This window comes from Mesoplodon mirus (genome assembly GCF_964341445.2).
Source record: "Mesoplodon mirus genome assembly, chromosome: 7".
In the NCBI taxonomy this organism is placed as follows: Eukaryota; Metazoa; Chordata; class Mammalia; order Artiodactyla; family Ziphiidae; genus Mesoplodon; species Mesoplodon mirus.
Window position 1 is genome coordinate 6443843 of NC_138983.1, and position 15522 is coordinate 6459364.

A 15522-nucleotide genomic window follows, 5' to 3' on the forward strand; every position below is an offset into this window, starting at 1 on the left:
TAGACAAGGAAGGTATTATCATCACCCTCTTTTTTTTTTTCTTTTGAACATTTTTAGGGACTTCCCTGGTGGTCCAGTGGCTAAGACTCTGTGCTCCCAATGCAGAGGGCCCGGGTTTGATCCCTGGTCAGGGAACTAGATCCCACGTGCAGCAACTAAGACCTGGTGCAGCCAAATAAATAAATAAATATTGGGCTTCCCTGGTGGCACAGTGGTTAAGAATCTGCCTGCCAATGCAAGGGACATAGGTTCGAGCCCTGGTCCGGGAAGATCCCACATGCCATGGAGCAACTAAGTCCGTGCGCCACAACTACTGAGCCTGCGCTCTAGAGCCCGCGAGCCACAACTACTGAGCCCACGTGCCACACTACTGAAGCCCGAGTGCCTAGAGCCCATGCTCAACAAGAGAAGCCACGACAATGAGAAGCCCGCGCACCGCAACGAAGAGTAGCCCCCGCTCACCACAACTAGAGAAAAGCCTGTGCGCAGCAACAAAGACCCAACACAGCCAAAAAATAAATAAATACATTTATTAAAAATAAATAAATATTTAAAAATAATAATGAAATTAAAAAATAAAAAGTTTTATTTTTACCATGACAAATGTTCAGGCAATTATCCTTCGTGCTCAACAAATACTTTTCCTTGGCTGCATGGCATGCGGGATCTCAGTTCCCCAACCAGGTACTAACCCTGCAGTGGGACCTCAGAGGCTTAACCACTGGACCGCCGGGGAAGTCCCCACCCTCTTTTTTTAGTAAAACATTTCACACACCCAAAATATATAGTATGTATGTTATAAAGAATAAGACACCCGTACAACCACCACCCAGCTTAAGAGTCAGTCCAATCGCCCCCTCCTTGACTGCACCCTGTGGCATCCCCCATCTGATGAATCAGCACTCGACTTGGTGCTCATTAGTCCCTTGTTTTCCCTGAGTTTTACTCTCAACCATAAATTTTTGCCCACATCCTGTGATTTGCTTTTTCTGCTCGAGTTACATCTGAGATTCATCTGTGTTTGTGCGTGTAGTTATAGTTCACCCTTCTCACGGCTGTACATATTCCACTTACAAACACGCCACAGTTTCATCTCTTCCACTGTTGCTGTGTAACCTGTGCTTTTTGCCCTTTGAGGCTGCTGTGGACAACCTGTACATCTCCTGATGCTCAGAGGCAGGTTTCCCCAGAGAATCAAGGTCTGGGGGTCAGGTGAATGCTCATCCTTAAAGGACGATGCCCACATTGTTTTCCAGAGTTGTTGCACCTGTTTACATTCCCAGAAGCAGGGGCTGGCAGTCCATCCTGCTCAGCACACCAGGGTGGCGTTGACAGTTTTTCATTTTGCCAAGATGGTGGGTGGAAATCTCATGTTGTTTAAGGTGCGCTTTTCTGATGACTAATGGAATAACATCCCACAAGTTGGTGGGCTACTTATTTTCCTCTTCTGTTCATGAGTTTTGCCTATTTTTCTGTTGGGTTGTCTTTTCCTCCCTTTTTTTTTTTTTTTAAGTTCTTTATATGTTTAGAGGCTAACCTTTTGTTAACACATATGTGGCAAATACCCTATCCTAGTTTAAGACTCATCTTCTCACCTTCTTTATGGTAAGTTTTGATGAATAAAAGTTATTATTATTATTGTTATTATTTTGGCTGCGCCGCATGGCTTGCAGGATCTTAGTTCTCTGACCAGGGATCAAACCCAGGCCCACAGCAGTGGAAGCGCAAAGTCGTAACCACTGGACCACCAGAGAAGTCCCTAAAAGTCATTTTTAATGTAGTTAAAGGGATTGATCTCTTCCTTGATGGCCTGTGCTTCTTGTATGGGGAGAAATTCTCCTCCACCCTGAGGTCATAAAGATATTCTTTTTTCAGTTTAAAACTTTGCCATTCACGTGTAAGCCTTTAATCTCTCTGGGATTGAATTCTGTGTGTGGTATAAAGTAGAAACCCGAAGTGTCTCTCCATAAGGATAATCTATTGTCCCAGGGCCACTATTAAATGGTCCCTCCTTCCCCAGTGGTCTGCAACGCCACTTCTGTCGTATACCAAACAATCAAAGCTCTTGGTTCTGTTCCACTGGTCAATTTGTCTATTCCTGCCCCAGTGCCACACTGAATTTAGAAGTCTCAGAATAAAATTGGAACAAGTCCCCAACCTGTTTTGCTTCAAGAGTGTTTTGGCTCTGATTCATGGTCCTTTATGCTTCCATCTAAATTTTACCATCAGCTTGTAGAGTTCCATGAAAAACACTCTTGGGCCTTTATTCAACCTTGCTGAACTCTTTTATTACCTTCAATAATTTATAGATTCTTTTGGCTTGCCTATGTAGACAGTCATATCATTTGCAAAACGATGAGGTTTTTTTTTTTTTTGCGGTACGCGGGCCTCTCACTGTTGTGGCCTCTCCCGTTGCGGAGCACAGGCTCCGGACGCTCAGGCTCAGCAGCCATGGCTCATGGGCCCAGCCGCTCCGCGGCATGAGGGATCCTCCCGGACCGGGGCATGAACCTGTGTCCCCTGCATCGGCAGGTAGCCTCTCAACCACTGCACCACCAGGGAAGCCCTTTTTTTTTAATTAAAAAAAAATTTTTTTGGCAGCCCACACGGCATACGGGATCTTAGTTCCCCGACCAGGGATAGAACCCGTGTCCCCTGCAGTGGAAGCACAGTCCTAACCACTGGAACGCCAGGGACTTCCCAAAACGATGAGTTTTGTTTCTTCCTTTCTAATGCTTAAAGTTTTTACTTGTTTTTCTTGTTTCCTTGTAAAAGCTAGGACCTTCAGTACACTGTTGAGCAGAAGTGGAAATAGAGAGTATATTTGTCTTCTTCCTGATTTTAAAAGGAATGTTCTAGAGTTTCAACAAATGACATTTACTGTACTTTCGGGGTTTTTTTGGGGTTTTTTTTTTGCGGTACACAGGCCTCTCACTGTTGTGGCCTCTCCCGTTGTGGAGCACAGGCTCCGGACGCGCAGGCGCAGCGGCCATGGCTCACGGGCCCAGCCGCTCCGTGGCACGTGGGATCTTCCCGGACCGGGGCACGAACCTGCGTCCCCTGCATCGGCAGGAGGACTCTCAACCACTGCGCCACCAGGGAAGCCCTGTACTTTTGTTTTTTGAGACACTCTGTCAGGAACCAGCTGCAAGCTGACACAGTTCTTGCAGCTTAAAGCATGGCAAAGTCCTGCTTAATTCTCGACAGGACCCGAAAGATTATTAGAGAAGATATGAGTCTTGGCCCGTGAGGTTGCTTGCGGTTTCTCTAACTATAGTTTGTCCTTGGCATGTTTCGGTAACCACAGTCTGTTCTCACGCATGTTTATATTCTGGTTCGCAGAATGTTTTGTACTATAACTTCAACACTAAGGAAGTACTGTCTGATGATTCTGTCTTGTGATTTTAACAAAAACATGTATTGCCTACTGCAATCTATAAAAAGAGTTTTGATGGGAAATAAAGTGTGTGTGTGCTTGTATGCCACCCTCCTGACCCCCTCTCTGCTTAATCCCCTCACCTGCTCTCAGGACTTGTTCCTCAGTCTAACAGCGACTGACAACTCTTACCGGTTAAAGAAATTCTTTTTGACTCTGAGTTTCCTAAGCGTTTTTTATCATAAATAGATATTGACTTTCAAGAGCTTTTTCTAAATCTATTGAGATGATCATGGTTTTTCTCCTTTAACATGGTGATTTTCATAAATATATAATGTTAAATAAACCTTTCACTTCTGGGATTAAACCCAAATTGATATTTTCTGGATTTGATCTACTAAGATTTTGTTTTAGAATTTTGGCATTTACATTTTCCTTTCCTGAACTATCTTCAATTTTGGTATCAAGATTAAACTGGCAACTTACAATGAGGTAGAGAACATTCTCTCTTTTTCTATTGTATGGAAGAGTTTATATAAAATTGATACCATCTGTTACTTGAATATTTTGTAGGATTCATCTGTAAAACTCTGTGAGCTTAGCATTTTTTTAAAATTAATTAATTAATTAATTATTTTTGGTTGCGTTGGGTCTTCATTGCTGCGCGTGGGCTTTCTCTAGTTGTGGCAAGCGGGGCCTATTCTTTGTTGTGGTGCGGCAGGCTTCTCATTGCAGTGGCTTCTCCTGTTGCAGAGCACGGACTCTAGGCGCACGAGGTTCACTAGTTGTGGCTTGCGGGCTCTAGGGTGCAGGCTCAGTAGTTGTGGCGCACGGGCTTAGTTGCTCCGCAGCATATAGGATCTTCCCAGACCAGGGCTCGAACCTGTGTCCCCTGCATTGGCAGGTGGATACTTAACCACTGCGCCACCAGGCAAGTCCCAGCTTAGCAATTTTTGTATGAAGATTTTAGACCACCAATTTAATTTCTGTAATGGCTATAGGATTATTCAAGTTATCTATTCATGAGTCAATTTTAATGTTATTATTTTTCTAGGAATTTGTCCATTTATCCAAGTTAAAAATTTATTGCCATAAATTTCTGCTATATTTACAGTTATGTCCCCCTTTAAATTTCTACTCTTATTTTGCCTTCACGTTTTTTTTGGGCCATGCAGTATGTGGGATCTTAGTTCCCCGACCAGGGACTGAACCCAGGCCCCCTGAAATAGAAGCACAGAGTCCTAACCACTGGACCACCAGGGAATTCCCATTCTACGATGTTTCTAGACAGGGGTTCCGCTTGTCATTCTTGGTATTTCTAGAGCTTCCTGGATTTATGAATTGGGTCTTTAATCAGTCCTATAAAATTCTCAGCCATTATCTCTTCTAATATCCCCTCTCCTACATTTTCTCTCTCCTTTCCTCTTAGAACTTCAGTTTATGTACATTAGACCTTTTCACACTATCCTCCATGTCTCTTAATCTCTTTTAAATTTCCTAGCTTTGTGTCTCTGTGCTACATGCTGTATAACTTCCCTTATCTTCAGCTGGATTTAAAACCTGTTTCAGCTGCCTATTTTTAGTTTCAGTGATTATAAAGATTATTGCTAGGAGGTCTATGTGGCTCTCTTCCAAATATCTGACATTTTGTGGCTCTGATCCTTACTTCTTTTGCCAATTTGCAGGTGGCAAAGTAGGATTCCTACTAGGGCACCCTCCAGGTAAGCCTCCCCCTCTTAGACCCAGGGTTAGAATGATTTTCCCTCGCTTTGGAGTCATTAAAACCAACTGGGAACTCCTGGGGGAGGGTTAGAGAGAATACCTCACCTTTCCCTCTTCTGCATGATATTTAACACCCAGAATATGAACACACATTCATCAGGTCGACAGGTTAGACCCCAGGAGCTTAAACCAAAGAGTTGGCAACAGGGGTGCTGACAGGACCCAGGTGTTATCATGAACAAGTGAGTAAGGCAGGTAGTGGACCCGGCAAACTGGAGAGTCATGCCATGTCCAAATGTCCAAGTGTGCAAATGCAGTGGCTGATGCTCAGTTCCAGCCCATCATTCACGTGGGAATTACGTCTATTGATGTCAGACCTTCAAAGAAGTCAGAAATACACATTTGTATCTCACCTCACCAACTTTTACAATACAGGTGGGCCAAAGCTATGACTGTGTCTGTGAGCCATGGCTGAAGCCTTTCCCTATGGAAAAGCCTTCATCTTCCCTGGGGCTGGCTCCTTGCTGTGCTCTTGGCTTTTCCTGGGGGGCTAATAAAAGAAACAGCAACACCAAAAATGCTTCCATATTCCATATCTTCTGCAAAACTACTACTGCAGACACTGTCCATTCTGCTGAATGATTCCTCTCATACAGAGACCCACCTGCTTCAGTCTCTAGAACGGAATGCTCTGTGTTCACTCACTACTAAGTCACAGTTCAATACTGGCCAGAGATTTGGCAGATTTGACTCCTTTATCTAGTGACTTATTATTATTATTAATAGACTGCTTTGGAATAATTTTAGATTTACAGAAAAGTTGCAAAGATAGTACAGAGAGTTCCCGTGTGCCCCTGGCCCAGTTTTGCCTGTTGTTAACATCTTACAAAATTGGTACATTTGTATTAACTAAACTCTAGATGTTATTTAGATTTCACTAGTTTTCCCACTAATGTCCTTTTTCTATTCCAGAATCTAACCCAAGACACTGCACTGTGTTTTGCATCTAATGATTTTTAATTTCTAATTTTATTTTACTTTAATGGCCAAACATATCTTTTTAGGAAAAATGCCTTACATCCCTTCTGGAAATAGGTGGGAGTACAATCATAAAGCGATATTTGCTGAATTGAAGCCTGGGCCTTCTTCAGGTTGAAAAAGCCAGCAGGACCCTGTTCTGATGGACGGCACTGCCTGGTAAGGAGAGGGTCACCATCAGTGGTCCTCCGGCTTTGTTGAGTGTCAGAATCACCTGGCAGGCTAGTAAACATGCAGGTTCCGGGGCCCCGCACTCAGAATTTCTGAATCAGGAGGTCTGGGGTGGGGCCTTTGAATCTGCATGTCCTGGGCGATGCTGCTGCTGGTCCCTGGACCACACTTTGTGTCACACTGGCTTGGATAACACGACATTCTATTGCTCAGTTCCACATATATGTTGTTTCATTTAATTCCTACCAGGTGAGGCAGGTGATGTACCTCATTTGACAGATGAGAAAAGTGGAGGCCAGCAAGGCAAAGTATGTTACCCCAATTACACAGCTGGTTAGTACTGACACCAGAACCCCAAAAGGTCTCCTGACTCTACACATCCCTACATGGGAGGGATGTCAGGGCTGCAGTGACCACTGTCCCTCCCTCCTTCACTCACCAAGCTCCAGGCTTCCTCCTTCTGTCTCTCAACCCACTAAGCTCCTTCCAGTCCCAAGACCAGGCTTTACTCTTTGTTTCTTCTGCTATCAGATCTTCTAATAGCTGGTTCCTCCTTGGCACTCAAATTCCAGCTTAAATACCACCTCCTCCAAGAAGACTTCCCTGTTACAGGGTGGGGAGACAGGGTGAGGCTGGAGGGGGCCTCCAAGGTGAGAGGCCCCCATTTACCTGGAGTCTCCGCAGGAACCTCTCCAGGGCGGGCTTGCCCACGGTCCGGATCTTGTTGCGGTCAAGGTGAACCTGGGCATCTGGGCGCCCATCGGAGCCTGTGGTGGGAGTGACGGTAACAAGTCCCTCGCCAGCCTCCAGCAAGACCCTCAGGATCACAAACCGGGCCTGCATGTGGGCCTGCCGGGGCCAAAGAGAAAGGAATCATTTGCAACCCCGAGGCGAGAAGTATCAAGAGCTCATTCCAAGGCCTGATATATCATATGTGTGCACTAATTGTCAATTATTATTGTCGTTTTATCCTTCCCGAGCCTGTGGGTCCTTTTGTGCCTATTCCTTTCCCCTCAAATGCTTCCCTTCTCCTCTCACAAGGGAGGGCAGGCTGCCCTGGTAGACATGAAGGCCATTTCCAGGCAGGACCCAGAGCCCCATGTTCCCCCTTGTCACATACCATCCTCTCTGTTGCTCCACAGCCCACCCTCATGACAACAGTTACCCCCAGAGGGCCCCTTGCCACCAGGACCCCGAGCACTTTCTTCTCCACAATCCTGTTTGCATTCAACAGTGGGATCAAGAGGGCACCGTTATCCCCAGTTTACAGATGACAAAACAGAGGCCCAGAGAGGTGAAGTGACTTGCTCAGGGTCACACAGCTCGTAGGAGAGAGCAAGGACTAACCCAGGTTTTCTGACTGTAAAACGTGTGTTCAGGGCTTCCCTGGTGGTGCAGTGGTTGAGAGTCCACCTGCCAATGCAGGGGACAGGGGTTCGTGCCCCGGTCTGGGAAGAGCCCACATGCCGCGGAGCAGCTGGGCCCGTGAGCTATGGCCACTGAGCCTGTGCGTCCGGAGCCTGTGCTCCACAACGGGAGAGGCCGCAACAGTGAGAGGCCCGCGTACTGTGTAAAGTGTGTTCTTTTTTTTTTTTTTAATAAATTTATTTATTTTAAATTTATTTTTGGCTGTGTTGGGTCTTCGTTGCTGCGCACAGGCTTTCTTTAGCTGCAGTGAGCGGGGGGCTACGCTTCATTGCGGTGCGCAGGCTTCTCATTGCGGTGGCTTCTCTTGTTGCAGAGAATGGGCTCTAGGCGTGTGGGCTTCAGGAGTTGCGGCACATGGGCTCAGTAGTTGTGGCTCGCAGGCTCTAGAGAGCAGGCTTGGTAGTTGTGGCACACGGGCTTAGTTGCTCCACGGCATGTGGGATCTTTCTGGACCAGGGCTCGAACCTGTGTCTCCTGCATTGGCAGGCAGATTCTTAACCACTGCGCCACCAGGGAAGTCCCCGTGTGTTCTTTTGATGACACAATATTGCCTCCTCAAAACAGACTTACTTGACTTCTTGAAAGATTTCAATTGTTTACCCTATCTCTAAAGTACATCTCGTCACCGAACAGTGTAGCCTAATGGCTCTGGAGGCAGGCTGCTTGGATTTGAATTCTGGTTCGGTTACTTACCAGCAAGTTACTTAATCGCTTTGTGCTTCAATTTCCTCATCTCTAAAATGAGGGTAATAACAGTACCTACCTCCTGGGTTGACACTGGGGACAAATGGGTTAATTCATGTAAAGCGCTTAGAACAAAGTGGCACAGAGTAAGTCCTATGCAAGTCATCTGTTAGTGGTCATAGTAAAATCATCTCATCTGATTCACCCTCAGAGGTGGGCAAGGAGATTATTACTCGCATTTCACAGACAGGGACACCGAGACTCACAACAGTGACGTGACTTGCCCTCATATGCAGTGGACTCTGGGATCAACCCAGTTTATGTGCCTTGTAGGTACGGTTGTCCCTTCCCTACACCCAGAATCCTGATCTTGGTCCCCACCTCAGGCTCTTCCCTCCTGAGGGGTCCCCTGGCCCCCACCTGTCTCCAGCTGGAGGCCTCAGGGGTGTAGAACTCCAGAGCAAGCAGCCCGGCCCGAACCATGTTGAGCCAGTTCACGTAGACCACATCTTCTGCATCAGCCCCCTCAAAGCCAAAGATTCTGGGGGAGGGAGGGGAAGTGGCAGGGGGGAGGGGGGGTCAGAGGCTACCCGGGCCCTGCCCTCCCTGCCAGCACCCCTTCCATCCACAGAGGAGGCCCACCCCCCAGGCCTGCTGCTCGTACTCCAGCACTTGGGGGTTGAGGCAGAGGTAGAGGCCCACGCTCTCTGCCCGGCACTCTTCATAGCTGGAGGCAATAGTGCTGAACTTGCTGTCCCAGGTCTCCCCGCTCCGGTACCAGCTCTGAATCTGGGAGGGAAGGCCCAGGAAGCAAGCTTAGGGGTGCCTGCCACCCCCCTGGGCTGCCCCACTCCCAGCACCCCAAGGCTCCGCCGAGGCCACCCTCACCTGCTCCCCTGTCTCTGGGTTGATCACTGTCTCCTGGTCAAAGTTGAATGCTCCTTTCTCATCCTGCAGGAGAACGGTCATGAATGTGGGGCAGGTGAGGGCAAGGTGCCCCTGGCCCTGGGCCAGGCCTTCAGCCCTGGATCCAAGTGGCTCAGAAAGGTGACCGGGAGCAGAGTGGATGGCAGGAGCAGCAGGTCCACCGACAAGCTGCTGCCTCCAAACCTGTCCTGTGACACATCTCAGAAGCCCCGGAGGTAGAAGACTGTGAGGCACCTACCCCTGCACAGAGAGTGACTCTGCAGGCCAGATGGGGAGGGACATGCCCAAAGTCACAGGAAGACTTGGACTCAACATCTCCAGAGCCCAGCTGGAGATTTCCCAGTGGGTGGACCAGAAGGCCTGGCTGCTCCTCACCTTCCTGGCCTCTCTGCTGGCAGAGGAGGTCACAGGATGTGACTCTGCCTCAGAAGCATCACCCTCACCGTTCTCTCCATGTGCCAAGTGTCTTTCGTGCACCATCCATTTCACCCTTGCAACCACCCTCCAAGGAACATTCTATTACTACCCCACTTCACAGAGGAGGAAACTAAGGCTCAGAGACTAAGAACCCCAAAGTGGAATCAGAGCACATAATGTCTGTGCATACTGTCTCTTAACAATAACTCCCATTTTCAGAGGGCCTATCGAGTGCCAAGCAAATCCCAGGGCTTTGCCTTTATTCTTCACAAAAGCCATACCGTAGGAGTCAGGAATCCTATTTTACAGATGGGCCAACTGAGGCTGGGAGGGAAACTGTCTTGTGCAAGGCCACGGAGGGGCCACATGTGTCCCTGCTTCCCTGGGACTTCAAAGCCTGGACAAAGCCCAATGCCAAGCTGCTCCCCCATCAGCTGCTCTCTGGATCCTCCTGACTTCCAGGCCCAGCCCGTCCCCATTCGGGGAGGCAGCCCCCCGCCACAAGGAGCAGGCCCAACCCTGCACTCTCTGACAGCCCTGCCCCACCCACCCCCAGTCACGTCATCCATGCAGCTCCGGGCTGGGGGTCCACAATGGGCTCTTCCCGGCCTGCCAGAAAGGCTGTCTGTCTTCTCATATTCCCTGAGTGGGTGTTGAGGGCGCTCCAGCCACTCTGGCTGGCCAGGAGCAAGGGGCAGCTCTGGGGAGAAGGGGCCCCTACAATACCTGGAAAGGTACAGGCTCCAGGGAACAGCAGTGCAAAGACAGACAGTGTTGCAGCCTCAGGACTAGGGGCTCCAGACACTGCCCCCTTCTGGCCTCTCTAGCCCTGGGGCTGTCTGGGTCACACGCTCAGGGCAGGCTTCCCTGGCCTGAGCCAAGCAATTCTTCCTGTGGGGGGACCTTAGCTGAACGGTCCTGCAGGTCCCACTCAATCCTGGGACATCTTGGGGGAGGCTGAGACACTGAGGGCCAAGACTGGAGCAGCTTCACCCCTGAGGGGCTGACTGTGGAGGAGGGGAGCCGTAGGCCTGGCTCTGCGGAGGCCCCTGCGGGCACCAGGGCCAGCCCCGTGTTCTTACCTGTACGAATAGCTTGCCGCTGCCGTGGCCCAGCAGCTCGTGCAGCCCCACCTGCACGTCAAAGGAGGGTCCCTTCCAGCGGATGTACAGGTCCTGCCGAGACAAGCGGAGACCCACGCTGCCCACTGTCCCACCACGGCCACACGGCCTGCCCACACCCCCCGTGCCAGGCCGAGGGCCCATCGTGATGCACACATTTGCTAAAGGCCTACTACACTGGGCACCGCAAAGCCCATCCCATCCTTGCAGCAACCTGCGAAAAAGGGGCTGCCTCCACTGTTTGCCAGCTGGGGAGACAGGCTCCAAAGACACAAGGTCAAAGGTCAGAAGCGGGGAAGCAGCACAGCCACGCCCGAAGCCGTGTTCTTTCCTCTCCTCTGCACTGGCCTGTCCGCCTTCCTGCATCAGCTGAGGTCAGGCCAGGCCCAGCGCCGGCCCTCGGGCTGCCGGTGCCCACCTTGTCCTCCTCCTCCAGGAAGGTGAGCTTCTCCCGCTGCGTGGCGTAAGCCACGGCCAGCACGTTCCCCAGGGACACGTTCTTAAAGCCTTCCGTCTGCCTTAGGTCGTCATCTGGAGAAGGCGAGGGCGGGGACCAGGGAGAAGGGGCAAAGGTCAAGGGTCACAGGCGAGGAGTCTGGACAAGAGGGACAGGCCGGGATGGTGAGTGGAGCAGGGTGATGTGTGGCCAGGGTGAGTGTGTGGAGGCGGAGGGTGCGACTCTCAGTGGGGTCTCCTGGGGGTTTGGGCCATCCTGTCGTGTTTGAGGGGCAGGGCCCGTGGAAGCTCACAGTTGGGGATGTTGATGCCGGCAGGGATGCCGGAGCCGGCGAAGGTGAGAACATCCAGGGAGGTGAAGTCGGGGGTGAGGAACTTGTCCTTCTCGAAGGCTGGGGGCCAGGGAAGCTCCTTCAACAGCTGCTCTGCACTTGCCACTAGCCACTCAAACTTGGCACTCATGGCCTTGTTCACCATGGCCACGAAGCCTGTGGGGGGACAAAGTGGGCTGTGGGTTGGCAGGGTTTGGAAGGGATCCCACGCCCTCCTCAACCCCTCCAACCCTCCAGCTGTCATGCAGGTATTGAATGCCTGCTGTGCACAGTGACCCTGTGCTGGCCACTCGGGAGAACAGTGACCCAGGCCTGGGCCCTGCCTCCACAAGGTCACTGTTTTGGGATGGGTGGGGTACAGAGAGAAGGCTTTGCTGAGTAACACCTGCGGTGGATCTTAAAGGAGATTGTGGGGAGTACATAGGGGATGATGGGGAAAGGATCAGATGCCCAGTGGAAGGGACGATGTGAACAAAAAAAGATGCTCTCCTTTTTGGGGGAACTGTGAACTGTCCTGCATGGTTAGTGCACCTGGCTTATGCGGTGGTGAGTGAGGCTGCTGCACAGGCGGCTGGGACTGATCCTTTCAGATTCAGTGCAGTTAGAGTTCCTGGCTCAAAGCAGTGTTTCCAAAATTGTACTCCACAGAACACATTTTCTATGAGAGCCTTCATAAAGAAAGAGCTCCCTGGTCAGGTAAGTTTGGGCAAAACTATACACTCTACCTTCATCTTCTTAAAGGCTCACAAAGCACATTTGCACGTTAAAGGTACTGAAGAGTCCTGCAAGCAGAGACTCCCTGCTGCTCAGCAACAAATCCTTCTTGATGTAATTCCTGCTAACCCTGCAGGGACTACGCCCTGGAAAGGCCAGACCTAGACTGAGGAAGGGGTCAACTTTAACCTGGCCGAGGGATGGGCTTGGCAATGCCTCTCCATCTGGATTCGCTCTGTGTGATGAATACATCACACCAGGGCAGGAAGAGAGGATGATTAAAATAGCAAAGAAGGAAAAGCAACCTAAATACATGTCCAATGATTGGGGATTATTAAATAAATCAGGGGGCAGCTATGAGATGGCATGCCATGCAGCTGTTAGATATGTAGTACAATATCAAATGCTGTGGGAAATTATTTATGATATATTGCGAATACTATACACCTATTAAAAAGAATGTGGTAGGTCTATATATACGGATAGGAAAAATATCCACGATACATGATTAAGTGAAAAAAGCAACTGACAGAACAATACACAGAATATAATCTCATTTACCTGGATGAGTTAAAAGGAATGCGTGGGGACTTCCCTGGTGGCACAGTGGTTAAGAATCCGCTTGCCAATGCAGGGGACACAGGTTCGAGCCCTGGTCCGGGAATATCCCACATGCCACGGAGCAACTAAGCCCGCGTGCCACAACTACTGAGCCTACGCTCTAGAGCCCGCGAGCCACAACTACTGAGCCCACATGCCACAATTACTGAAGCCCACGCGCCTAGAGCCCGTGCTCCGCAACAAGAGAAGCCACCGCAATGAAAAGCCTGCGTGCCACAATGAAGACCCAACGCAGCCAAAAATAAATAAATTTATAAAAAAGAAAAAAAAGGTTTGTGTGTGTGTGTGTGTGTGTGTGTGTGTGTGTGTGTGTGAATACTTCGACAAAGGCCTGGAAGGACCTGTACTCAACTGCGAACTGTGGTGATCTCAGGAGGGGTGTGACATAGGAGAGGGTAGTAAAGGAGGGATTTCACATTTTATCCTACATACGTCTGTACTGTTCCAATTACTTGCAACAAACGCAGATTTTAAATCACACACACACGTTTTTAAGCATAGCACTATATAAAAACAAGACAAAAAGTACATTCCAAATTTTAACCTTGGGGTGGGTACAATCACAGTTGATTTTTTTCGGTCTGTATTTTCATAATTTTTGACCATGAACAGAGACTACTTTTCTAATAACCACAATGAGTTATATAAAAAGGGGGGGACCTCTGAGACTGAGGCTGCTGAGGAGGCCCTGGGGTCTTGGCCCTCAGAGCAGACCTGGCAAATCAGGACCCAGGCAGGAAAGCTGTGAGTGTGCACACCTGTCTCACCTTCCGGCCCCTGGACTGACTGCCTGTCCCTTATGCCTTGTCCCTGGGCCTGGATCTCTGGGCTCAGATCCAAGCCCTCATGGGCTGTCGGGGCTTTCCTCTCTCCTCCAAGGCTAATCTCGTGGGCTTTTGGCAGCTGGATGCTCCAGACTCTACATCCAGGGGCTGGGGAGGATAAAGCTTGGCAGAAACAAGTTTAAATCCTCAGGCTGGATGCCCTGCCCTGCACTAGTGAGTCCCATAGGGGCTTGGGCACAAGGGCCGAGGCAGCCTGCCACCTGCCCTGAGATGACAGCAGCCGAGTCAAGTTCACAGTCCCAGTGTTAATTCTGCTCCCGTCAACCCAGCACCATTTCCGTGCCTGGCATTGTGCTGAGCCGTCTGCATGTAATACCTCACTTCCCACGACACCCAAAAAGCAGTGACGGATGCGCAGAGGTGGGGTTAAGTGGCTCAAGGTCACACAGCCATTAAGTGACAAAGCTGGAGCCTATGCCTGGACAAGACACTAGAGGCAGCACAGCAAAGTGGCCCAGAGCCAAGGTGCCTGGGCTAGGCCACCCGCCACCTGTGCCTCAGTTCCCACATCTGTGAAGTGAGGAGAGACATTCTCATAGGATGATGGTGTCAAAATGAGCTAGGTGTCCAGTACATGGCAAATCGTCAATGGCTGTTGTCAGTTATTATTACTGCTGAGGGAGGAGGGGGGAGGGGAGAGTCCTCAGGGGATAAGGGTAAGGGTTTCCATCTGACCGCCCACCTCCCAGAAGTTACCTTCAAACTCTCCGCGGGAGCCAAAGGGGTCTCGGTAGCTCTCGATGAACCCGATGTAACTGGGGGAGAGAAGGGCTGAGATGGAGGCGGGGCGGGGGCAGGGGGCAGGGCGGGGTGAAAGCTGGCGCCTCACCTCTCCACGATGGGGCCTTTGTCCTGGATCCAGAAGCGAGAGCCCTTCTTGTGGGCCTCGATAGAGCCGTGGGTGAAGCTTTCTATGTACTGGGCCAGCATCTGCTCCTGGTGGCTGGTGGCTGCATAGGCCTGGGGGTGAGCAAGGGTTGGTCAGCCTCAGGCCACCCACCCACCCCCATACTTGCCTTTGCTGCCCAGAGGGGCCTGGAGAAGCACCTCAGCCCCTAGCCAGCCCTACCTTGGCTTTCTCCAGGTGCTCCACCACCTTCTGGAGGATGGGTGCATAGTCTCCCCGGGTCACCCGGAAATTGCCTCCCTGGAATTCATAGCTCTTCAGCTTGGAATTCATTTCGGAGTCCAGAACAGGCTCTGAGGGAAAAAGGATGGCTCAGGGAAAAGGCTAATATAAGACACCCCAGCAGGCTTCTCGCTGTGACACTCCTTTACTCTAAGATCTTCAATGACTCCCCACTGCCCACAGAAATTAGTATAAACTTTCACCTTCAAAAATATAGATATTGGGTTGGCCAAAAGGTCGTTCGGCTTTTTCCGTACCATCTTACAGAAAAACCCAAATGAACTGTTTGGCCAACCCAATGTTATGTTACATGAAATGTTCTAAGTGATTCACATGTTAACTCATTTGAGCCTTGCATCAGCTCTGTGGGGAGAGGGAAATTATTATCTCTATTCTACAGATGGGGAAGCTAAGGCACCGACAGGTTAAGTCAGTTTTTGAAGGTCACACAGCAGCAAGTAGCAGAGTCGGATTCAAACCCAGTGTGGCAGATTGTATTTAAAAAGCTAGCCATACCCTAGATGTAATCACAAGAGTCCTT

At 50.0% G+C, this 15522-nt stretch overlaps 1 protein-coding gene across 5 annotated transcripts in view; it reads right to left on the reverse strand.

Moving 5' to 3' along the window:
* Positions 1–15522, reverse strand: part of DPP3 (dipeptidyl peptidase 3) — a 44594-nt gene that overhangs the window by 3582 nt on the left and 25490 nt on the right. For all 5 annotated transcript variants that reach the window (XM_082629014.1, XM_082629010.1, XM_082629011.1 and 2 more), the window contains exons 7-16: positions 14922–15052; positions 14682–14812; positions 14549–14607; positions 11634–11828; positions 11303–11415; positions 10846–10938; positions 9308–9370; positions 9084–9208; positions 8840–8960; positions 6977–7156 (exon numbers count right to left, since the gene is read on the reverse strand). In XM_082629014.1, coding sequence (XP_082485140.1) covers positions 6977–7156; positions 8840–8960; positions 9084–9208; positions 9308–9370; positions 10846–10938; positions 11303–11415; positions 11634–11828; positions 14549–14607; positions 14682–14812; positions 14922–15052 — 1211 coding nt within the window. The remainder of the gene's footprint in view (positions 1–6976; positions 7157–8839; positions 8961–9083; positions 9209–9307; positions 9371–10845; positions 10939–11302; positions 11416–11633; positions 11829–14548; positions 14608–14681; positions 14813–14921; positions 15053–15522) is intronic.